Source organism: Trachypithecus francoisi, unplaced genomic scaffold, assembly GCF_009764315.1.
Source record: "Trachypithecus francoisi isolate TF-2019V2 unplaced genomic scaffold, Tfra_2.0 Lachesis_group4, whole genome shotgun sequence".
In the NCBI taxonomy this organism is placed as follows: Eukaryota; Metazoa; Chordata; class Mammalia; order Primates; family Cercopithecidae; genus Trachypithecus; species Trachypithecus francoisi.
In genome coordinates this window covers 25,613,731-25,630,926 of record NW_022681469.1, presented here as the reverse complement: position 1 = coordinate 25,630,926, position 17,196 = coordinate 25,613,731, and the positions used below count along the sequence as shown (strand labels likewise).

At 38.2% G+C, this 17,196-nt stretch overlaps 1 protein-coding gene across 4 annotated transcripts in view; it reads left to right on the top strand.

Annotated features, from left to right (window-relative positions):
- Positions 1-17,196, top strand: part of EXOC4 (exocyst complex component 4) — an 823,024-nt gene that overhangs the window by 54,733 nt on the left and 751,095 nt on the right. For all 4 annotated transcript variants that reach the window (XM_033193639.1, XM_033193641.1, XM_033193640.1 and 1 more), the window contains exon 4: positions 6,220-6,404. In XM_033193639.1, the coding sequence (XP_033049530.1) occupies positions 6,220-6,404 (185 nt within the window). The remainder of the gene's footprint in view (positions 1-6,219; positions 6,405-17,196) is intronic.

Genomic DNA, 17,196 nt, shown 5'->3' with positions numbered 1-17,196 from the left:
TGTGATGTTACCGTGTCAATTTTAGATCTTTCCAGCTTTCTCTTGTGGGCATTTAGTGCTATAAATTTCCCTCTACACACTACTTTAAATGTGTCGTGTCCTAGAGATTCTGGTATGTTGTATCTTTGTTTTCATTGGTTTCAAGGAACATCTTTATTTCTGCCTTCATTTCGTTATGTACCCAGCAGTCATTCGGGAGCAGGTTATTAAGTCTCCATGTAGTTGAGCGGTTTTGAGTGAGTTTCTTAATCCTGAGTTCTAGTTTGATTGTGCTGTGGTCTGAGAGACAGTTTGTTATAATTTCTGTCTTTTACCTTTGCTGAGGAGTGCTTTACTTCCAACTATGTGGTCAATTTTGGAATAAGTGCAATGTGGTGCTGAGAAGAATGTGTATTCTGTTGATTTGGCATGGAGAGTTCTTTAGATGTCTATTAGGTCCCTTCGTGCAGAGCTGAGTTCAATTCCTGGATATCCTTGTTAACTTTCTGTCTCCTTGATCTGTCTACTGTTGACAGTGGGGTGTTAAAGTCTCCCATTATTATTGTGTGGGAGTCTAAGTCTCTATGTAGGTCTCTAGGGACTTGCTTTATAAATCTGGGTGCTCCTGTATTGGGTGCCTATATATTTAGGATAGTTAGGTCTTCTTGTTGAATTGATCCCTTTACCATTATGTAATGGCCTTCTTTGTCTCTTTTGATCTTTGTTGGTTTAAAGTTTGTCTTGTCGGAGACTAGGATTGCAACCCCTGCCTTTTTTTTTTGTTCTCCATTTGCTTGGTAGATCTTCCTCCATCCCTTTGTTTTGAGCCTACGTGTGTCTCTGCATGTGAGATGAGTCTCCTGAATACAGCACAATGATGGGTCTTGATTCTTTATCCAGTTTGCCAGTGTGTGTCTTTTAATTGGAGCATTTAACCCATTTACATTTATGGTTAACATTGTTATGTGTGAATTTGATCCAGTCATTATGATGTTAGCTGGTTATTTTGCTCATTAGTTGATGCAATTTCTTCCTAGCATCGATGGTCTTTACATTTTGGCATATTTTTGCAGTGGCTGGTACTGGTTGTTCCTTTCCATGTTTAGTGCTTCCTTCAGGAGCTTTTGTAGGGCAGTCCTGGTGGTGACAAAATCTCTCAGCATTTGCTTGTCTGTAAAGGATTTTATTTCTGCTTCACTTATGAAACATAGTTTGGCTGGATATGAAATCCTGGGTTTAAAATTCTTTTCTTTAAGAATGTTGAATATTGGCCCCCAGTCTCTTCTGGCTTGTAGAGCTTCTTCCCAGAGATGTGCTGTTAGTCTGATGGGCTTCCCTTTGTGGGTTACCCAACCTTTCTCTCTGGCTGCCCTTAACATTTTTTCCTTCATGTCAGCTTTAGTGAATCTGACAATTATGTGTCTTGGAGTTGTTCTTCTCGAGGAATATCTTTGTGGTGCTCTCTGTATTTACTGAATTTGAATTTTAGCCTGCCTTGCTAGGTTGGGGAAGTTCTCCTGGATAATATCCTGCAGTGTGTTTTCCAACTTGGTTCCATTCTCCCCTTCACTTTCAGGTACACCAATCAGATGTAGATTTGGTCTTTTCACATAGTCCCATATTTCTTGGAGGCTTTGTTTGTTTCTTTTTACTCTTTTTTCTCTAAGCTTCTCTTCTTGCTTCATTTCATTCATTAGATCTTCAATCACTGATACCTTTTCTTCCAGTTGATCGAATCGGTTACGGAAGCTTGTGCATTTGTCACATAGTTCTTGTGCCATGGTTTTCAGCTCTATCAGGTCATTTAAGGAGTTCTCTACACTGGTTATTCTAGTTAGCCATTTGTCTAATCTTTTTTCAAGGTTTTTAGCTTCTTTGCGATGGGTTCGAACTTCTTCCTTTAGCTTGGAGAAGTTTGATGGTCTGAAGCCTTCTTCTCTCAACTCATCAAAGTCATGCTCCATCCAGCTTTGTTCCCTTGCTGGCGAGGAGCTGCATTCCTTTGGAGGGGGAGAGGTGCTCTGGATTTTAGAATTTTCAGCTTTTCTGCTCTGTTTTTTCCCCATCTTTGTGGTTTTATCTACCTTTGGTCTTTGGTGATGGTGACGTATGGATGGGGTTTTGGTGTGAATGTCCTTTCTGTTTGTTAGTTTTCCTTCTAACAGTCAGGACCTTCAGCTGCAGGTCTGTTGGAGTTTGCTGGAGGTCCACTCCAGACCCTGTTTGCCTGGGTATCAGCAGCAGAGGCTGCAGAAGAGTGAATGTTGCTGAACAGCAAATGTTGCTGCCTGATCGTTCCTCTGGAAGCTTCGTCTCAGAGGGGTACCCGGCCATGTGAGGTGTCAGTCTGCCCCACTGGGGAGTGCCTCCTGGTTTGGCTACTTGGGGGTCAGGGACCCATTTGAGGAGGCAGTCTGTCGGTTCTCATATCTCAAACTCCGTACTGGGAGAACCACTACTGTCTTAAAAGCTGTCAGACAGGGACACTTAAATCTGCAGAAGTTTCTGCTGCCTTTTGTTTGGCTATGCCCTGTCCCCAGAGGTGGAGTCTACAGAGGCAGGCAGGCCTCGTTGAGCTGAGGTGGGCTCCACCCAGTTTGAGCTTCCTGGCTGCTTTGTTTACCTACTCAAGCCTCTGCAGTGGTGGGCGCCCCTCCCCCAGCCTAGCTGCCCCCTTGTAGTTAGATCTCAGACTGCTGTGCTAGCAATGAGGGAGGCCCCGTGGGCGTGAGACCCTCCGAGCCAGGACCCGGATATAATCTCCTGGTGTGCCATTTGCTAAGACCCTTGGAAAAATGCAGTATTAGGGTGGAGGTGACCCGATTTTCCAGGTGCTGTGTGTCATGGTTTCCCTTGGCTAGGGAACGGAATTCCCTTATCCCTTGCACTTCCTAGGTGAGGTGATGCCTTGCCCTGCTTTGGCTCTCGCTCTGTAGGCTGCACCCACTGTCCTGCATCCATTGTCCGACACGCCCTAGTGAGATGTACCCGGTACCTCAGTTGGAAATGCAGAAATCGCCCATCTTCTGTGTCACTCATGCTGGGAGTTGTAGCCTGGAGCTGTTCCTATTTGGCCATCTTGGAACCATCCCCCCTTTTAAAATAATTTCTTATAGTAGCTACCCTGTGAAATTATTTTGTTGCTGTCTACATTAATCCAACTGCATCTCTTAAATTTCTGTTAATCTTTCATCAGTGTGTTATTTAAAAGGTACTCTGCGGTCATTACATTTGGAAAAGTGCAGTAATTTATACAATGACCACTTCCCATATATTAAAACAATCTTTTTGTTATTAATTATGCACATTCCTAAATACAGATGATTATTATTTCTAGTAAATCTCAAGTCTTAGTAAATACCTGGAAACTGCACCTCCCCAGTACAACAGAATTGACGGTCAGGTCAGAGGTGGTAGTCTGTTAGGTTGACTGCTACCTCGCCAACTGTTCCTTTGTGGGTGAACTTTATGTTTCAAACTCCTTAAAACCAGATAAGATAAATGTTAGGGCTGGGCGCAGTGGCTCACGCCTGTAATCCCAGCACTTTGGGAGGCTGAGGTGGGTGGATCATGAGGTCAGGAGTTTGAGACCAGTCTGTTCAACATGGTGAAACTCTGTCTCTACTAAAGATACAAAAAATTAGTTGGGCATGGTGTCAGGCTTCTGTAATCCCAGCTACTCGGGAGGCTGAGGCAGGAGAATTGCTTGAACCCCGGAGGCGGAGGTTGCAGTGAGCCGAGATTGCGCCACTGCACTCCAGCATCGGCGACAGGGTGACTCCATCTCATAAAAACAGAAAAAGGTAAATGTTAGGTTTCTAAATATATATTCTAGAGAGCAAATGTTGCATTGACAACTATTTTCTTTAAATTGGTTTGAGTACCACTTAGTATGGTTAGAGTAAGGGAAGATAGTGGCCTTGTCCAGCTTCCATAATTATAGCTTTATAAATAGACTATTAATAAGTGAAGGCCAGAAAATAAAACAGTGATTTCTTATAGAAATAAGACACTATTCTCTTTTCTCTTTTGTGGTAAGGTTTTCAAATTTTTGAAGTTCTGAGACTACCTTTGATAATATATATGTTAATTTTACTTGTATTTTGGGTCAAGAAATATATTCAAAGTTTGTCATTTAAATGGTTACAATGGCTCAAAGAAGGAAGGAACACTTACTGAAATTGCTTCACTAAAACATGTTGGGAATACCCTCTGAGGTTTCTTTACTCATGGAATAAATAGGTACTCTTAAAAATAATTTCAGTAAGCATTGAGGAGGTGTCAGGCACTGTGCTAAGTGTTGTACCTGAGTTTTTACTTTTAATTTAATTAGGTGGCTTTGAAAGTTGACACTTGTCATAAAATTCTGTATTTGGACCATGTACTGTTTGGGTTAAAAATCTTCATGTAAATTCCTACAAACAAATCAAGTGTGGATGTGCAGTGGGTGATTTTTAAGCTTAAATATCTCAGCTGGATTTAATTACCTTAAGGGATAAGGCTACATGATGGGCCAGTGATTTACCAAATTATTTTTCATTTTTTGGATCTCAGTGTCACTGGAGGTTAATGCATCCTCTTTTCTCTGCTAGAGACCCGAGTTAAAATCCATTTTAGGGCATAAGTGTAAATGAATTTGTTGTTGTTTTTTCCTCCTTGGGGACACTGGTCATTTTGTGAGGCTGCCTTTCCGTTTGGAATTGCTGGCAGCTTGCTCTGGGCCCAGGGGCTCTCATAGCAGGGGCAGTTGCAAGTCAGCGTGAAAATGAACTGGTAGGCTTCAGAGGGCAGAGCTGGCCCAGGGCTTGTCACTCTTACATTCCTTGATTCTTTCTTGGTTAACTTAAGGAAACTTATTTGCTACTGACATTTGATTATAGCACATCACAAAACAAGTGATGTGGTTGTGGGTAAGCCATCACATTTTCTTTACCATTTCAGGCTGGTTTATATTGGGCAGCTACAAAGATTTCTTTCTTCACTGTCCACAAACTCCTAAATGACTCCTTAGAATGCTGTAGACGTGTGATCAACATTTTTGATCACCAATGTGTTTCATGGCTTTAATTACCTATTGTTTTAGTGTAAATGGTTCATTCTTTAGGAGGGTGTTTGTATCCAGAATTACATTTAAGGGTTTTACCCTGAAGTATCATTAGTTATTTCCTTTATCTGTACCTATTATGAATATTTAGTATAACCTACGCAGGGAATAACACACATAGCATTTCATCCCTGAGGGAGCTCACTTGTGTTCTCTCCCTCTAAGCTCATTCTGTTTTCTCATTTCTATTTTCTCTCAAAGAATAGCACCTAGAGTATGCTCTTTAAGTTTTTTTCTTTGAAAAGATACAAGATCTTTATACATAAAAACAAACATAATTTTGTGTACATGAATAAATGGGATCATATCATGCATGCTGTCTTTTTTTTTTTTTCCCTTTGCAGATGTCACTTTCTGTTTCAAAGTGAGTTGGTTGCTCCAGGTTCCCTGAAGCCTTCGTGTTCTCCATTTATTGTAGGCATTCCTATACCAGTTTGATTTATACAGTCCTTTTGCCTTGAAAATCTCCCAAACCACTTCTCACCAGGAGTATCTTCCTCTTTATGTTATGTCTTCCAGTCACCGTTCATTTCCCATTTCTTCTATTAAACTGAATCAGGACAAGGAGAGGTGATGACTATTATTGTCCACTTGTAGCATTCATATAAAAAAATGTATTTACCTCTGTATGATGTGTATTTGTAAAAGAGTGAGAGAGAGCCCGACTCTTGGTAAGCATAAAGAGTCATGATTGCTGTGAGAACAAGTTCTTTTTAAAACATTTATATAGTGTGCTTTTTTTAAAGCCTTAGTTTAAAAAAGCTAACTTTGAGTAAAAGTTGATTAAACCATTAGTACATGGGATTCCTGTGAGAATGTGAATGATAATATCATTTAAATAGGGAGGTCTCTTTACATGTGTCCATTGATGGGCGTGTGTGGGCATAAATAGTTTGCTGTGGTGCTGTGTATGCTTTCATGTTTATCTTTGTCAAGACTGTTTTATCATTATCTAAGGTGAGAAAAACTCTCCCCTAGCCACAATATACTCTGCAAAGTCTTGGATATGCTGATAAAGTTCTCGTAAGCTCCCTTTTGTTAGTATCTTTTTAAGATATCTTTCTTATTTATAATATTGCCAGGTTATTAAGTTGTACTTAATTTCTTTCTTTCTTTTTTTTTTTTTATCTTTTCAGGTGTCAGCAGTTGAGTCTTTGGAGGGCCCCCTGCTCCAGGTGGAAGGACTGAGTGACCTTCGACTAGAGCTTCACAGCAAGAAGATGAACCTCCATTTGGTTCTCATAGATGAACTACACCGGCACCTGTACATCAAATCGACTAGCCGAGTTGTGCAGCGTAACAAGGAAAAGGGGAAAATGAGGTTAAAGAGGCTCTTTGCTATAAGTGTCTTGTGGCGGCGGTGTAGGATTAGAAGGAATATTTTTTGTTTTCCAGAATGTTGTTGTAGTTTATTTTTCCTTTAATGTACTGTCTCTGAAACTTCAGGATGGTTTTATAATAGCAAATACTCCATGTTCTGAGAGGCTGACATTTGAAGTTTGTTAATTCATTCATTCTACATTTATTATGGTCCTTTTCTGTGAGGATATATAAGAGTAATTTACTGTGGGTCTCATATTCTGGATCAGAGACATTGGTACGTCTCAGAAGGAAGTTGAAAAATTCTTAAATTGGACTGTGAAGTCAGCCTAATTAAGAAATGTGGATATATTGGTTGGGTTCAGTGGCTTACGCTTGTAATCCCAGCACTTTGAAAGGCCAAGGTGGAAGGATCGCTTGTGCCTAGGAGTTCAAGACCAGCCTGGACAACAGAGCAAGACCCTGTCTCTACAAAAAATAGGCCAAAATTAGCTGGATATAGTGGTGTGCACCTGTAATCCTAGCTACTCCAGAGGCTGAGATGAGAGGATGGCTTGAGCCCAGGAGTTTGAGCTGCAGTGAGCTATGATTTCTCCACTGTACTCTAGCCTGGGTGACAGAGACAGAGACCCTGTCTCTTAAAAAAAATGACACAAAGAAATATAGATGTATTGATTGAATAAGATTCTTTGTTACTTAGGGTTATGTTCAGCTTTAGGTTGTCCTTTTTCTGGAATAGTTAAGGAAAGGTTCAGAGAGAACACTTTTATTCCTTGGTTGGTTGTAGCATAGCCCTATATTTAATGGCCTGGGTAGTGTCAAGAAATTCATTAGGTTAGTAGAGGCCTGGTAGGGAATAAGACTGGATCTTAAGATGATAGAACATTGGAGTTTTTAACATGTTAGATAGCTGTGCATAGTACATGTCCTTCCAACATTTCTTTAGAATAGATCTTTTCAGAGGGCATTTTAGCACTATCTACTGAAATATACATGTTGACGCTTTTTCATTCAGATATAGACAAGAAGAGTACTGGAATCAGTGCACACTGGGAATGAAGTCCTTCTTACCCTGTTTGAACAAAAAATGCCAAATTTGCATGTGATGCTTCAGTTTAATCAGAGACCCTGACAGAGAAAGAGAAGTTTCTACCTCTTTTCAGCAGATGGGCACTAGAAATACTTCTGCCAGGCACACAGATTTGATATGTATCTGACACATAACTTCAAGGCTAGCTCTGAGTACGGTATCTGTCAGTACCTCAGCAGAGAGTGAAGTGGTGGGTAGGGGAAGTGCTAAGGGATTCTTTCTACAATGCCTGGTGATAAATAGCAGATCTGAAGAGATTTCTTCCCATACAAGGTTAAGTAATAAAATCACTATGAGTCCTGTGAAAATATTCTGTATTATAAGGGAAAATGAGCATTATTTTGAGGTCTCAGAGGAAGAACATTTATTTAAAAAAATTTATGTAAAGCAAGCAAGAAACATTTAAGAGACTTAAGCTCAAAGTTTCTCAAAAAATATAAGAAACACGATGTAGTAGACTATTCAGAATAATCACTCCTTTCCCCTCTACTTTAGTGGGAGAGGAGTATTTCCTACCCTTTGGTTTTGGGGCTTTGGCTTTTGCCATCATTAGGGTACATGACACAAGCAGGGGCTTCAAACGTGCTTATGCTGTTGAGTGTGGCCTCTCGTGCTTCTGCTGTTCTCTTGCTGTTGGTCCCAGGAGAAGGGCGAGACACACATGGAACTGACTGAAGATCAGCAGACCTGCCTAGCCTGCATCAACCAACCACCAAAATATATGCTTATTGTTGAAAATTATTGAGATTTTGTGGTTGTATGCAGCAGGCGCATAGCTTATATGAAAACAGTAACCAGGAGTTACAAGAACAGAGTGAGGAGAGATGCTAACAGAGCTAACTAAAACATGAAAAACATGTAAGGAAACCAAAATGAAGTAGGGAAATTTAAGTCTTTAAAACTTTAGAGAGATCTGAATCACTGATATGGAGGGAAAACTTTTCTCATGATGAAGAGGAAAAAGACAAGATGCCAAAAGGAAGATCATAAATATGGAAGATGAACAGTGGCCAATCCAGTGATTTTAGGGTTTCCAGAGGATCACACTAAAATGATAGTGTTTGGGGCTGAATTATATTCTCCCTAAAATTCATATATTGAAATCCTAATCCCCAATACCTCAGAATATGACTGTATTTGGAAATAGGGTGTTTTAGGAAGTGACTAAGTTGAAATGAGGTCATTAGTGTGGGCCCTAATCCAGTAGGACTGATGTCCTTATAAAAAGGAAATTTGACACACTTAGAGGAAAGACCATGTGAAGACACAGGGAGAAGATGGTCACCTACAAGCAAAGGAGAGAGGTCTCAGAAGAAACCAACCACGCCCACACCTTGATCACAGACTTCTGGCCTGCAGAACTGTGAGAAAGTGAATTTCTGTTGTCTAAGCTATCCAGTCTGTGTTACTTTATTATGGCAGCGGGAGTGAACTCAGGGGATCAGAAGCAATAATTAGAGTATAAATAAAGAAACCCACTTAAACAGGAAAACAAGTCTGCAAGTTGAAAGAATTTAAGGTAAAGTTAATAAAAAACTTAATAAAAAAAGTTACTCTTTGATATAATCTGGAAATTTTTATGATTTTCAAAAACAAATTCTATAAGCACCGGGAAGAAATATTATGTGATCTGAAGTGATAGAGATAATTATTTGCCCACCCAATATCCATTCTTCCCTTCATTTTTAATGACAATCTTTATTTCATTCCTGGTGGCTATTGGCCCAGCTAAAAGGCTGCATTTTCCATCCTCCCATATAGCTAGAGGGCGATTAGTGGGACTTCAGTTTGTAAGCTGTTGAATGGGGAGGTCATTAATTTTTCAAAGATACCAATTAAACTGGTATGCTCACTCTTTTACCCCTCATTTGCCTTTCTTTACTTTCTATCTGGAACATAGATTGGTGCCATCAAGCCATCCTAGACACAAGGTGACCTTGAGGATAGAAGCCACATCCGAAACTCCATGATCACCTTGAACCTCTTTTCTAGGCCTGGATGGGGTACTTCTTTAACATGAGAGGAAGTTTTGTTTTACTCAGACCACTGTTATTTGGTCTTCTTTTTATACACTTAAAACCAGTTCAGTTACACAGAAAGGAGCAAAAATCAGGCTCACCAGGATTTGCTGAATACTAACGCCAGAAGACAATAGAACAAAGTCTATAAAGCTGAATGGAGAAGAGTTGGGATCAAAGACTTCTCTACCCAGCCAAGGGGACATTGATATGTGTACGTGATAGAGAGACATTCTCAGATATGAATTTATAATAAAAAAGTCATGAGTATTCTTTTTCTGAGCAAAATTCTCAGAGGTAAACTGTAAGACATACATCAAAATTACAACCAGAGAACAATAAAGTTGTAGGTAATTTGAAACAACTTTGAGGGCCACATACCGTTAAATATGTACATGTATATTTGTAAGTAACTGAAAAATATATTTTTGCAAGATTGAGAATATCAGCTAAAAACCATTGTTGGAAAAAAGGTCGGCCAGGCGTGATGGCTCATGCCTGTAATAAACTTTGGGAGTCCGAGGCGGGAGGATCACTTGAGGTCAGGAGTTTGAGACCAACCTGGTCAACATGGTAAAACCCCATCTCTACTAAAAATATAAGTTAGCCAGGCATGGTGGTACGTGCCTGTCGTCCCAGCTACTCAGGAGGCTGAGGCAGGAGAATCACTTGAACCCAGGAAGTGGAGGTTGCATTGAGCTGAGATTACGCCACTGTATTCCAGCCTGGGTGACAGAACAAAAAACAAACAAAAAAAGGTCTATGTAGTCAAGGAGTACTCTCTAATAGTAAACAGAATTTATATCACTTTTTACTCAGTTAATAGTGACTAGGAAATTTAGATAGTTAGGAGAAAGGAATGCTGAATTCTTGCTTAAGATGAGGGTGAAGTTTTGTTTTGGACTTTAATAATTAGAGAAAATGTTTAATTTTGTTTTTATTGATCTAGATATGTATATTTAAAGATTTTTATATTTAAAAATCAATAGAGAAGACAAATAAAAATGTTCTGTATTACAAAGGATATTGTACTGCAGCCCTCCTTTGTCAGCAGGGGATATGTTCCAAGACCCACAGTAGGTACCTGAAACTGCAGATAGTACTGAACCCTGAATCTGCCTGCACAGTAAATTCTCACTTAATGCTCTCAACAGGTACTTGGAAACTGTGACTTTAAGTGAAATGAAGCTGTAACTTTAAGTGAAATGACGTACAGAAGGTCCTAGAATAACATTGTGTCCTTCAAGGTCCTCTGTTGATGAGAGAAAAACAAAAAATGGTTAAATGGTTTCATTATATGCCAACATTCTTGAGTGCAAATAGAGGAAATCAGTCTGGGTAACTAAAATAGGAAAAGAATTTATTGGAAAGTTATCAGGTTGTTCACGGAATCTATGGGAAGTCTGTATAATCAGGCTCTAAAACCCAGTAGGAACCAACGGAGATTAAGCAGCTGAGCACACACAGTCTTAGACAAGCCACAGGAAGGGTCTGTTTGGGTTGCTATTTTTGCTGGCACCCTGCCCATAGTAGCTGGATTTTAAACTCTTCTGTAAATGATCTCTAAATGTCCCTGCATCTTTCCTTTATCTCTTCAAGATTCAAAGTTCTGGATTCAAGCATCCAGTTTGCTGAGCCTGGTAATGCCTGGCCTCCTTCAGCTTCCATAGTAGGAAGTGGGGCCTTCTTTTTGCTTTGATGCAGTCAGTGGGGATGGACTGTTCAGATGTTTGGTAGCCAAAACAAACACCCAACAAATTTCTACTGCGGGAGAAAACAAAGGAAATCACATGAAGGCACTTACGTATAAAGACTACTAGACATTTTCGAAGTAGAAAATAGGTAGTAGAATTGACAAATGAAAGAAAGGTACATGCTCACATACAAAAAATAATAAATATTTTATTTGGAGGAAATGAAACAAATAAATGGTGAGACTGTCCTTGTTCTTAGCTCATGAAGATGTCAGTTCCAGTTAAATTCCAGTTGAAAATTTTGAAACTGTCAAATGAAATCTAAAGTTCACATGGATGAATACATGCGTAAGACTTGTTTAAAAGAATTGGGAAGGGAGGTTATGAGGGGGGCATTTCTTATGTGATATCAAAGCATGTTGTAAAACTGTTTTAGTCAGAACAGTACAGACATGCAAAAACAAAATTTTTAAAAAAAGAAAACAGTACAGACATGCAAATAGAAAATCAGATGGGTGAGACAAAGTAGAGTTGAGAAATAGACCCCAGGATCTATGGACTTTGGTATTTTTGAACAATAGTTCAAGTCAACTGGGGGTAATGAAGGCTATTTATTATATAGTGTTCAGACAATTGACTGTTGATTTGAAGAAATAAATTTAGATGCCTACCTCTTATGTACAAATAATTCAGCCAGATGTAAAAATCACATAACACTGTATTAGCATTAGAAAAACTTATAGAAGGATGTGTGTGGAGGAGCCTTTTCCAAGCATATCAGAAGACATAAAGAAATATATTAAATGGTTTAGCCATTTAAAAACCCAAAACTTACCTTTAGTAAAACAGAGTCAGAGGATAAACTACACTCTGAGAAAATATATGTATGTCATATAACGCTTTAATATCTAAAGCATGCAGGTATTTGTAAGCTTAGTAAAAAGGGATATAGACTGTTCATAGATTAAAAATGCAAATGGCTAATAAACATAAGATTGTTTAATATCATGAGTAGTCAGAGAAATACACTTTTGAAAAATTAAATGCAATTTTTTGTTCAAAGACATTGATAGCATGTTATGATGGCAAAGATGGCGGAAATGCATACCTTTCTCTTGATGGTGGAATGACCAGTATGCCTTTATGGAAAATAAATTTGCATATTCTTTGTCCAGGGAATTTTGTTTCTAGGTCTACATCCTACAAAAACAGTACCAGTTCATAAAAATATATGTAACAAGATATTCATTGTGACATTGTTGGTAAGAACAACAACAAGATGCAGCTTAAATGTTCATCAAGAGGAGTATGGTATATTGATACCATGTAATTATAGAACTTGAATGATAATGGTCTCTATGTGCTGATGTAGAAAGGTTTCTAAGGTGCATTTTTGGGTCCCAAAAGCAAATTGAAAAATAGCATAGATAGTACGAACCTATTTGTGAAAGATTGAAAGGATAGAAACTTAAATATGTATACTTTATATGTTGGTATAAATATTTGTATGTGTATAGAAAATGTCCAGACAGATAATGTCAAAACACTGACAAAAGGAATTACTCGTGAGAAATGGAAATGTGAGGTGGGGAATAGGGAAGTAGAAATTCTTTTATTTGCTGTATACATCATGAGCGTGTTTAAAAAAAAAATACAATTACTGATGATCTTTTTGAAGATTTTTAAAAATGAAATGGGAAAATGCTTAGGCTATATGCTTGAAGGGAAAAACTAGAATTCAAAACTATGCAGGATGATCAAAGAATGTTGAAAAAGGAGCATGTGTGCCATTTTTGTGGTGTGCGATGTTGGGGGTGGATGGAGAGACAGAGACTCATTTTTAAATTTTTTTTCAAGCAATCCTTGCACCTCAGCCTCCTAAGTAACAGGCATATCACTGTGCTTGGCCTTGATGCTCCTTTCTGTAAAATGTTTTGGAAGGCAATATACCAAAATGATGTGAATGGATTATTTTTTTTTATATTTTCTAGAAAGAATTTACACCTTTATAATCAGATAAAATTAAAAAGTTGTTTAAAAGTAATTCTTTTATTTATTGCATGATCTCTTGGATTAATACTTGGTTTAACCTTGCTTCCTCAGCCATCCTGGGACATCCTCTAGCTCATGGAAGAGAAAATTTGGTGTCCATATTTGTCTCTGGACATGTAAAGAACATTCTTGACTCCATTGTATTTGTTCCCTATTTTGTCTTTTAAAGATTTAAAAAAAAAAAAAAAGATTTTTTTTTCTGTTCACATATGTTGGTTTTCTTTTTATCGTTCAGTTTTTGTTGTTTTTTTTTTTCCCCTCTTTGCTTAGATTTAAAATTTTTAGCTTCACTTTATTTTCTGTTACCATGTCTTCACCTTTGGTCTGTCATTTGAAACAATGGCTCATTTTTACTTTTATACCCTCTAAATCATTCATTATTCTTTCTGAGTGTTCCACCAGATCTTAGAACTATTGAGAATTACTATGCCAGCCATTCCTGTTTCATTATTTAGTTAAATCTTCTTACTAAGGGCACATTATCTTTGACAGATATTTCTCAGCTCAGTTTGATTTAACAAAATTTTATGAGCACTTGCTCTTTGACAGGTACTGTGCCAGCTGTTCTGGTTATAGAATTGAATATGTCAGTTAATTCGATTTACAACTTAAAGTTCAACTCATCTCTGTCATTTTTTAGTTACACAAAATCAGCCAAATGAGTTGCAGTTGTAAATTTTGTATGTAGTTGAACCCATTTATTGCAAAACGAAGGAACAGAAATATGTTATAATTAAAAAGTAGTTGTTTAATAAGCTGTCAGCACTTCTGACCCCTCTTAAAAAACTGTTTTCATGTTGTGAAATTTTGAAAACTAACATTTAGAAGCAGATGTTTACTAGTTGGATGGTTGGTTAATGGCCAGGAAGTTCTTGAGGTTACAGTGGCAGTGGTTGTTGTTGCTTGTTTTTGGTTTAATTTGCTGTATACTTTTCTTGTCCTCTACCAATGTTGCTATTAAATGGCAAAATGTATTCGGTCATAATATATAATTGGTAATTTTGGGGGGACTGTTTTATACTAGCAGGGATTTACTGTATATCAGCTGTCTTTTGATCTCAGTTATGAATGATTCTGAATGGATTTAAAATAAAAAATTGTAATCATGTATTTAAAATGAAAAATACTATCAATATTTCCAAAAGAGCAGTCTAATTTTTATTTTATTTTTTATTTACAAAAAATGCTTTCTCTGAGAGATTAAAAACCCTTTGAAGGTATTAATTAATCCCTTCTCAGCCTTTTCTCTGATATGTGGTGAGGTCTTTTTCTCTGTTGTGAAATGCAAACTGAGGTCCATACTATTTAATGCGATATTCTACAATAGCGCCTACCTTCTGCTGAGCTTCATTCATGTCTATAGTCACAAAGTGAGTGGGTGTGCCCCTTTCTCTGGAACTTTTGAGACTAAGTCCTTTCATAAAACAGCAGGAGCAAAACTAAAGTCATTTCCAGAGTTACTTGCCTTTGGGTTAGTGCTCACAAAGGAGAAAATTGAAGCCTAAGGGAACATTTTAGAGAGAGAGATGAGTGTATGAAAATAGTTTTGCAGTAAATTGACTTTCTCAAAGTTTATTGATGGAATTCAAGGGCCCTTCTGGCTCTGATAATAAAATCAGCAGGTTATGTTTTTCAGAGTTGAAATGGCAAGTCGTTTATCACCCTAAATTTAACCGAAATATGTTTTTAGGTTAAAACTGAGAAAATAATTGTAGGATTTAATCTAAAGTGATTCGCATGTACATCTATGTTCATAGAAGTATGTACTATTATAAATACACGTAAAAATATCAATGTGCACTGAAAAGTATCAGTGTGCACTGTTTCATCATTAGGTGTGGCAGGCAGTATTCCAGCTATATAACTGAATTTCTCCACTGATTGATACCTTTGTTTATGCTTTGAAAATAATTCCTCCACTTTGTTATAGAAATATTTAAAGATTTAGACAATGTATTATTCCTGTCATTTAAAGTTAAAGTTTTTTTACTCTGTAGCAGTACCATAAACCTGTGTCTTTTTTTATAATTAAAAAATTTTTTATTGCTCCAGCACTTTGGGAGGCCAAGATGGGCAGATCACGAGGTCAGGAGATGGAGACCATCCTGGCTAACACGGTGAAACCCCGTCTCTACTAAAAAAATACAAAAAACTAGCCAGGCAAGGTGGCAGGCGCCTGTAGTCCCAGCTACTTGGGAGGCTGAGGCAGGAGAATGGCGTAAACCCGGGAGGCGGAGCTTGCAGTGAGCTGAGATCCGGCCACTGCCCTCCAGCCTGGGCGACAGAGCGAGACTCCGTCTCAAAAAAAAAAAAAAATTTATTTTACTTTATTCATTTGTCCATTGAAGCATTTTATTTGTAAATATGTATTACATCCCTAGATGAAGAACCCCGGGATTTTCTCTCCTGTGTGTTTTTGTGTTGCTTCTTCATGGTCCATGATGTGAGTGAAATCAGTACAATGAAACCAAACTGGTGGTATGGGAGCAGATTATTCTGTGTTTTTTCTAGATTTTTCTAGATCTTTGAGTTGGATGTCAAATCTGGGGCTGATCACACTTGTTCACAACAACTTGGTCACACTGTGAGGTTCACAACAATTTTTCCAGCTCTGGGATCATCAGTGATTTCAAATTCACCCATGTACCCATACTTTGTCATCACAGTTGATGAAGACACCAGACTGTGACTTTGGAACAAGGTCTAGTAAGAACCAGGTGTTTCCCTCTCTTTTCGGCATTGTTGATGCTCTTGAAAGCAGCAGACAGGACATTTATGCACACCATTACGGTGGCATGGAAAGATGGTGGAAAGAGCTCTCTGTGTCTTTGGGCATCTGTATCCAGGGCCTAGGGGAACCTGTAAAGTGTTTTCTAATTGTGAGTAAAATGCAGGTGAAAGAGGATGACGTCAATGAGTAGAAAAAAATGAGAGGACAAAAGAAGTCATAAAACATGAAAGAACGGACAAATCGATTATCTATTTTATAAATAGATAAACCATTATGAAAAGTTATTGGATTTGAGGACTGTTGGATTTTCTTGAGATAGTTTAGGCTGGGAACTTACAGGTTTATATTGGTGGAAAAGAGTTGTTGGGAGGATGCCAGTTCAATTCCTGGTAAATGCTTTCTGTTACTTTAATATCTCATACTTCACTTTTCACATTAGCCTGTGGGTAATTTTAACAATTGAAAATATGCTGTTTGGTTTAGCTCATTTGGAAATAATGCTGTTTGGTTTAGTTAATATCTTAGTCATACTCGCATCCTCAGAACTGAGCACAGTGCCAAGCACATAATGGATGCTGAAGAATCGTTTGAGTAATGATTCCCTTGTTCCTTGTAATAAGTGAAAAGGGAGAAGTTAATGACTGTCATAGTGATCCTCAAGGCCTAGGAGAGTGGCTCCCACATTATTTGCACCCAATGAAAAGAATAAAACCTTAAGTGATAATTTCGCTCTTTAACACAGTGCGAAATTATCACTTGAACCTGAATTATCACCTAACAAACTTTATTTTTCAAAGTTCTCTGAGAGGACATGTTTGTTTTTTATTGGATTATAAATACACACATACCTAGCACATTCGTTCCAAAAGGAGTGTAGAGGGGAGATGGGGATATATCACTGTAGTGGGGGCAGATGTTGTTCCCAATTGCACACATCCTTCCTTTCTTCCATTTGAAGAAATCTTTCCTATGGGCTTGGTCTCTTCCCTGCTCTTCCTTTGCCTGCTCTCCGTAGCCAGTGCTACTGATGATGTATTTCAGTACTAAAAAGTGAGAATTACGGCTTTGACTTCCCTACCCTTGGATTTGGCTCCGAGGGGCTCTTCTGTTGTAGATAGTGTGGCGAGACGATTCCATTTCTTGAGAGCAGGGCATACAGTTTAGTTGGCTTGGCATTGCCTGCATTCTTGCACTTAACAGGTACTTTG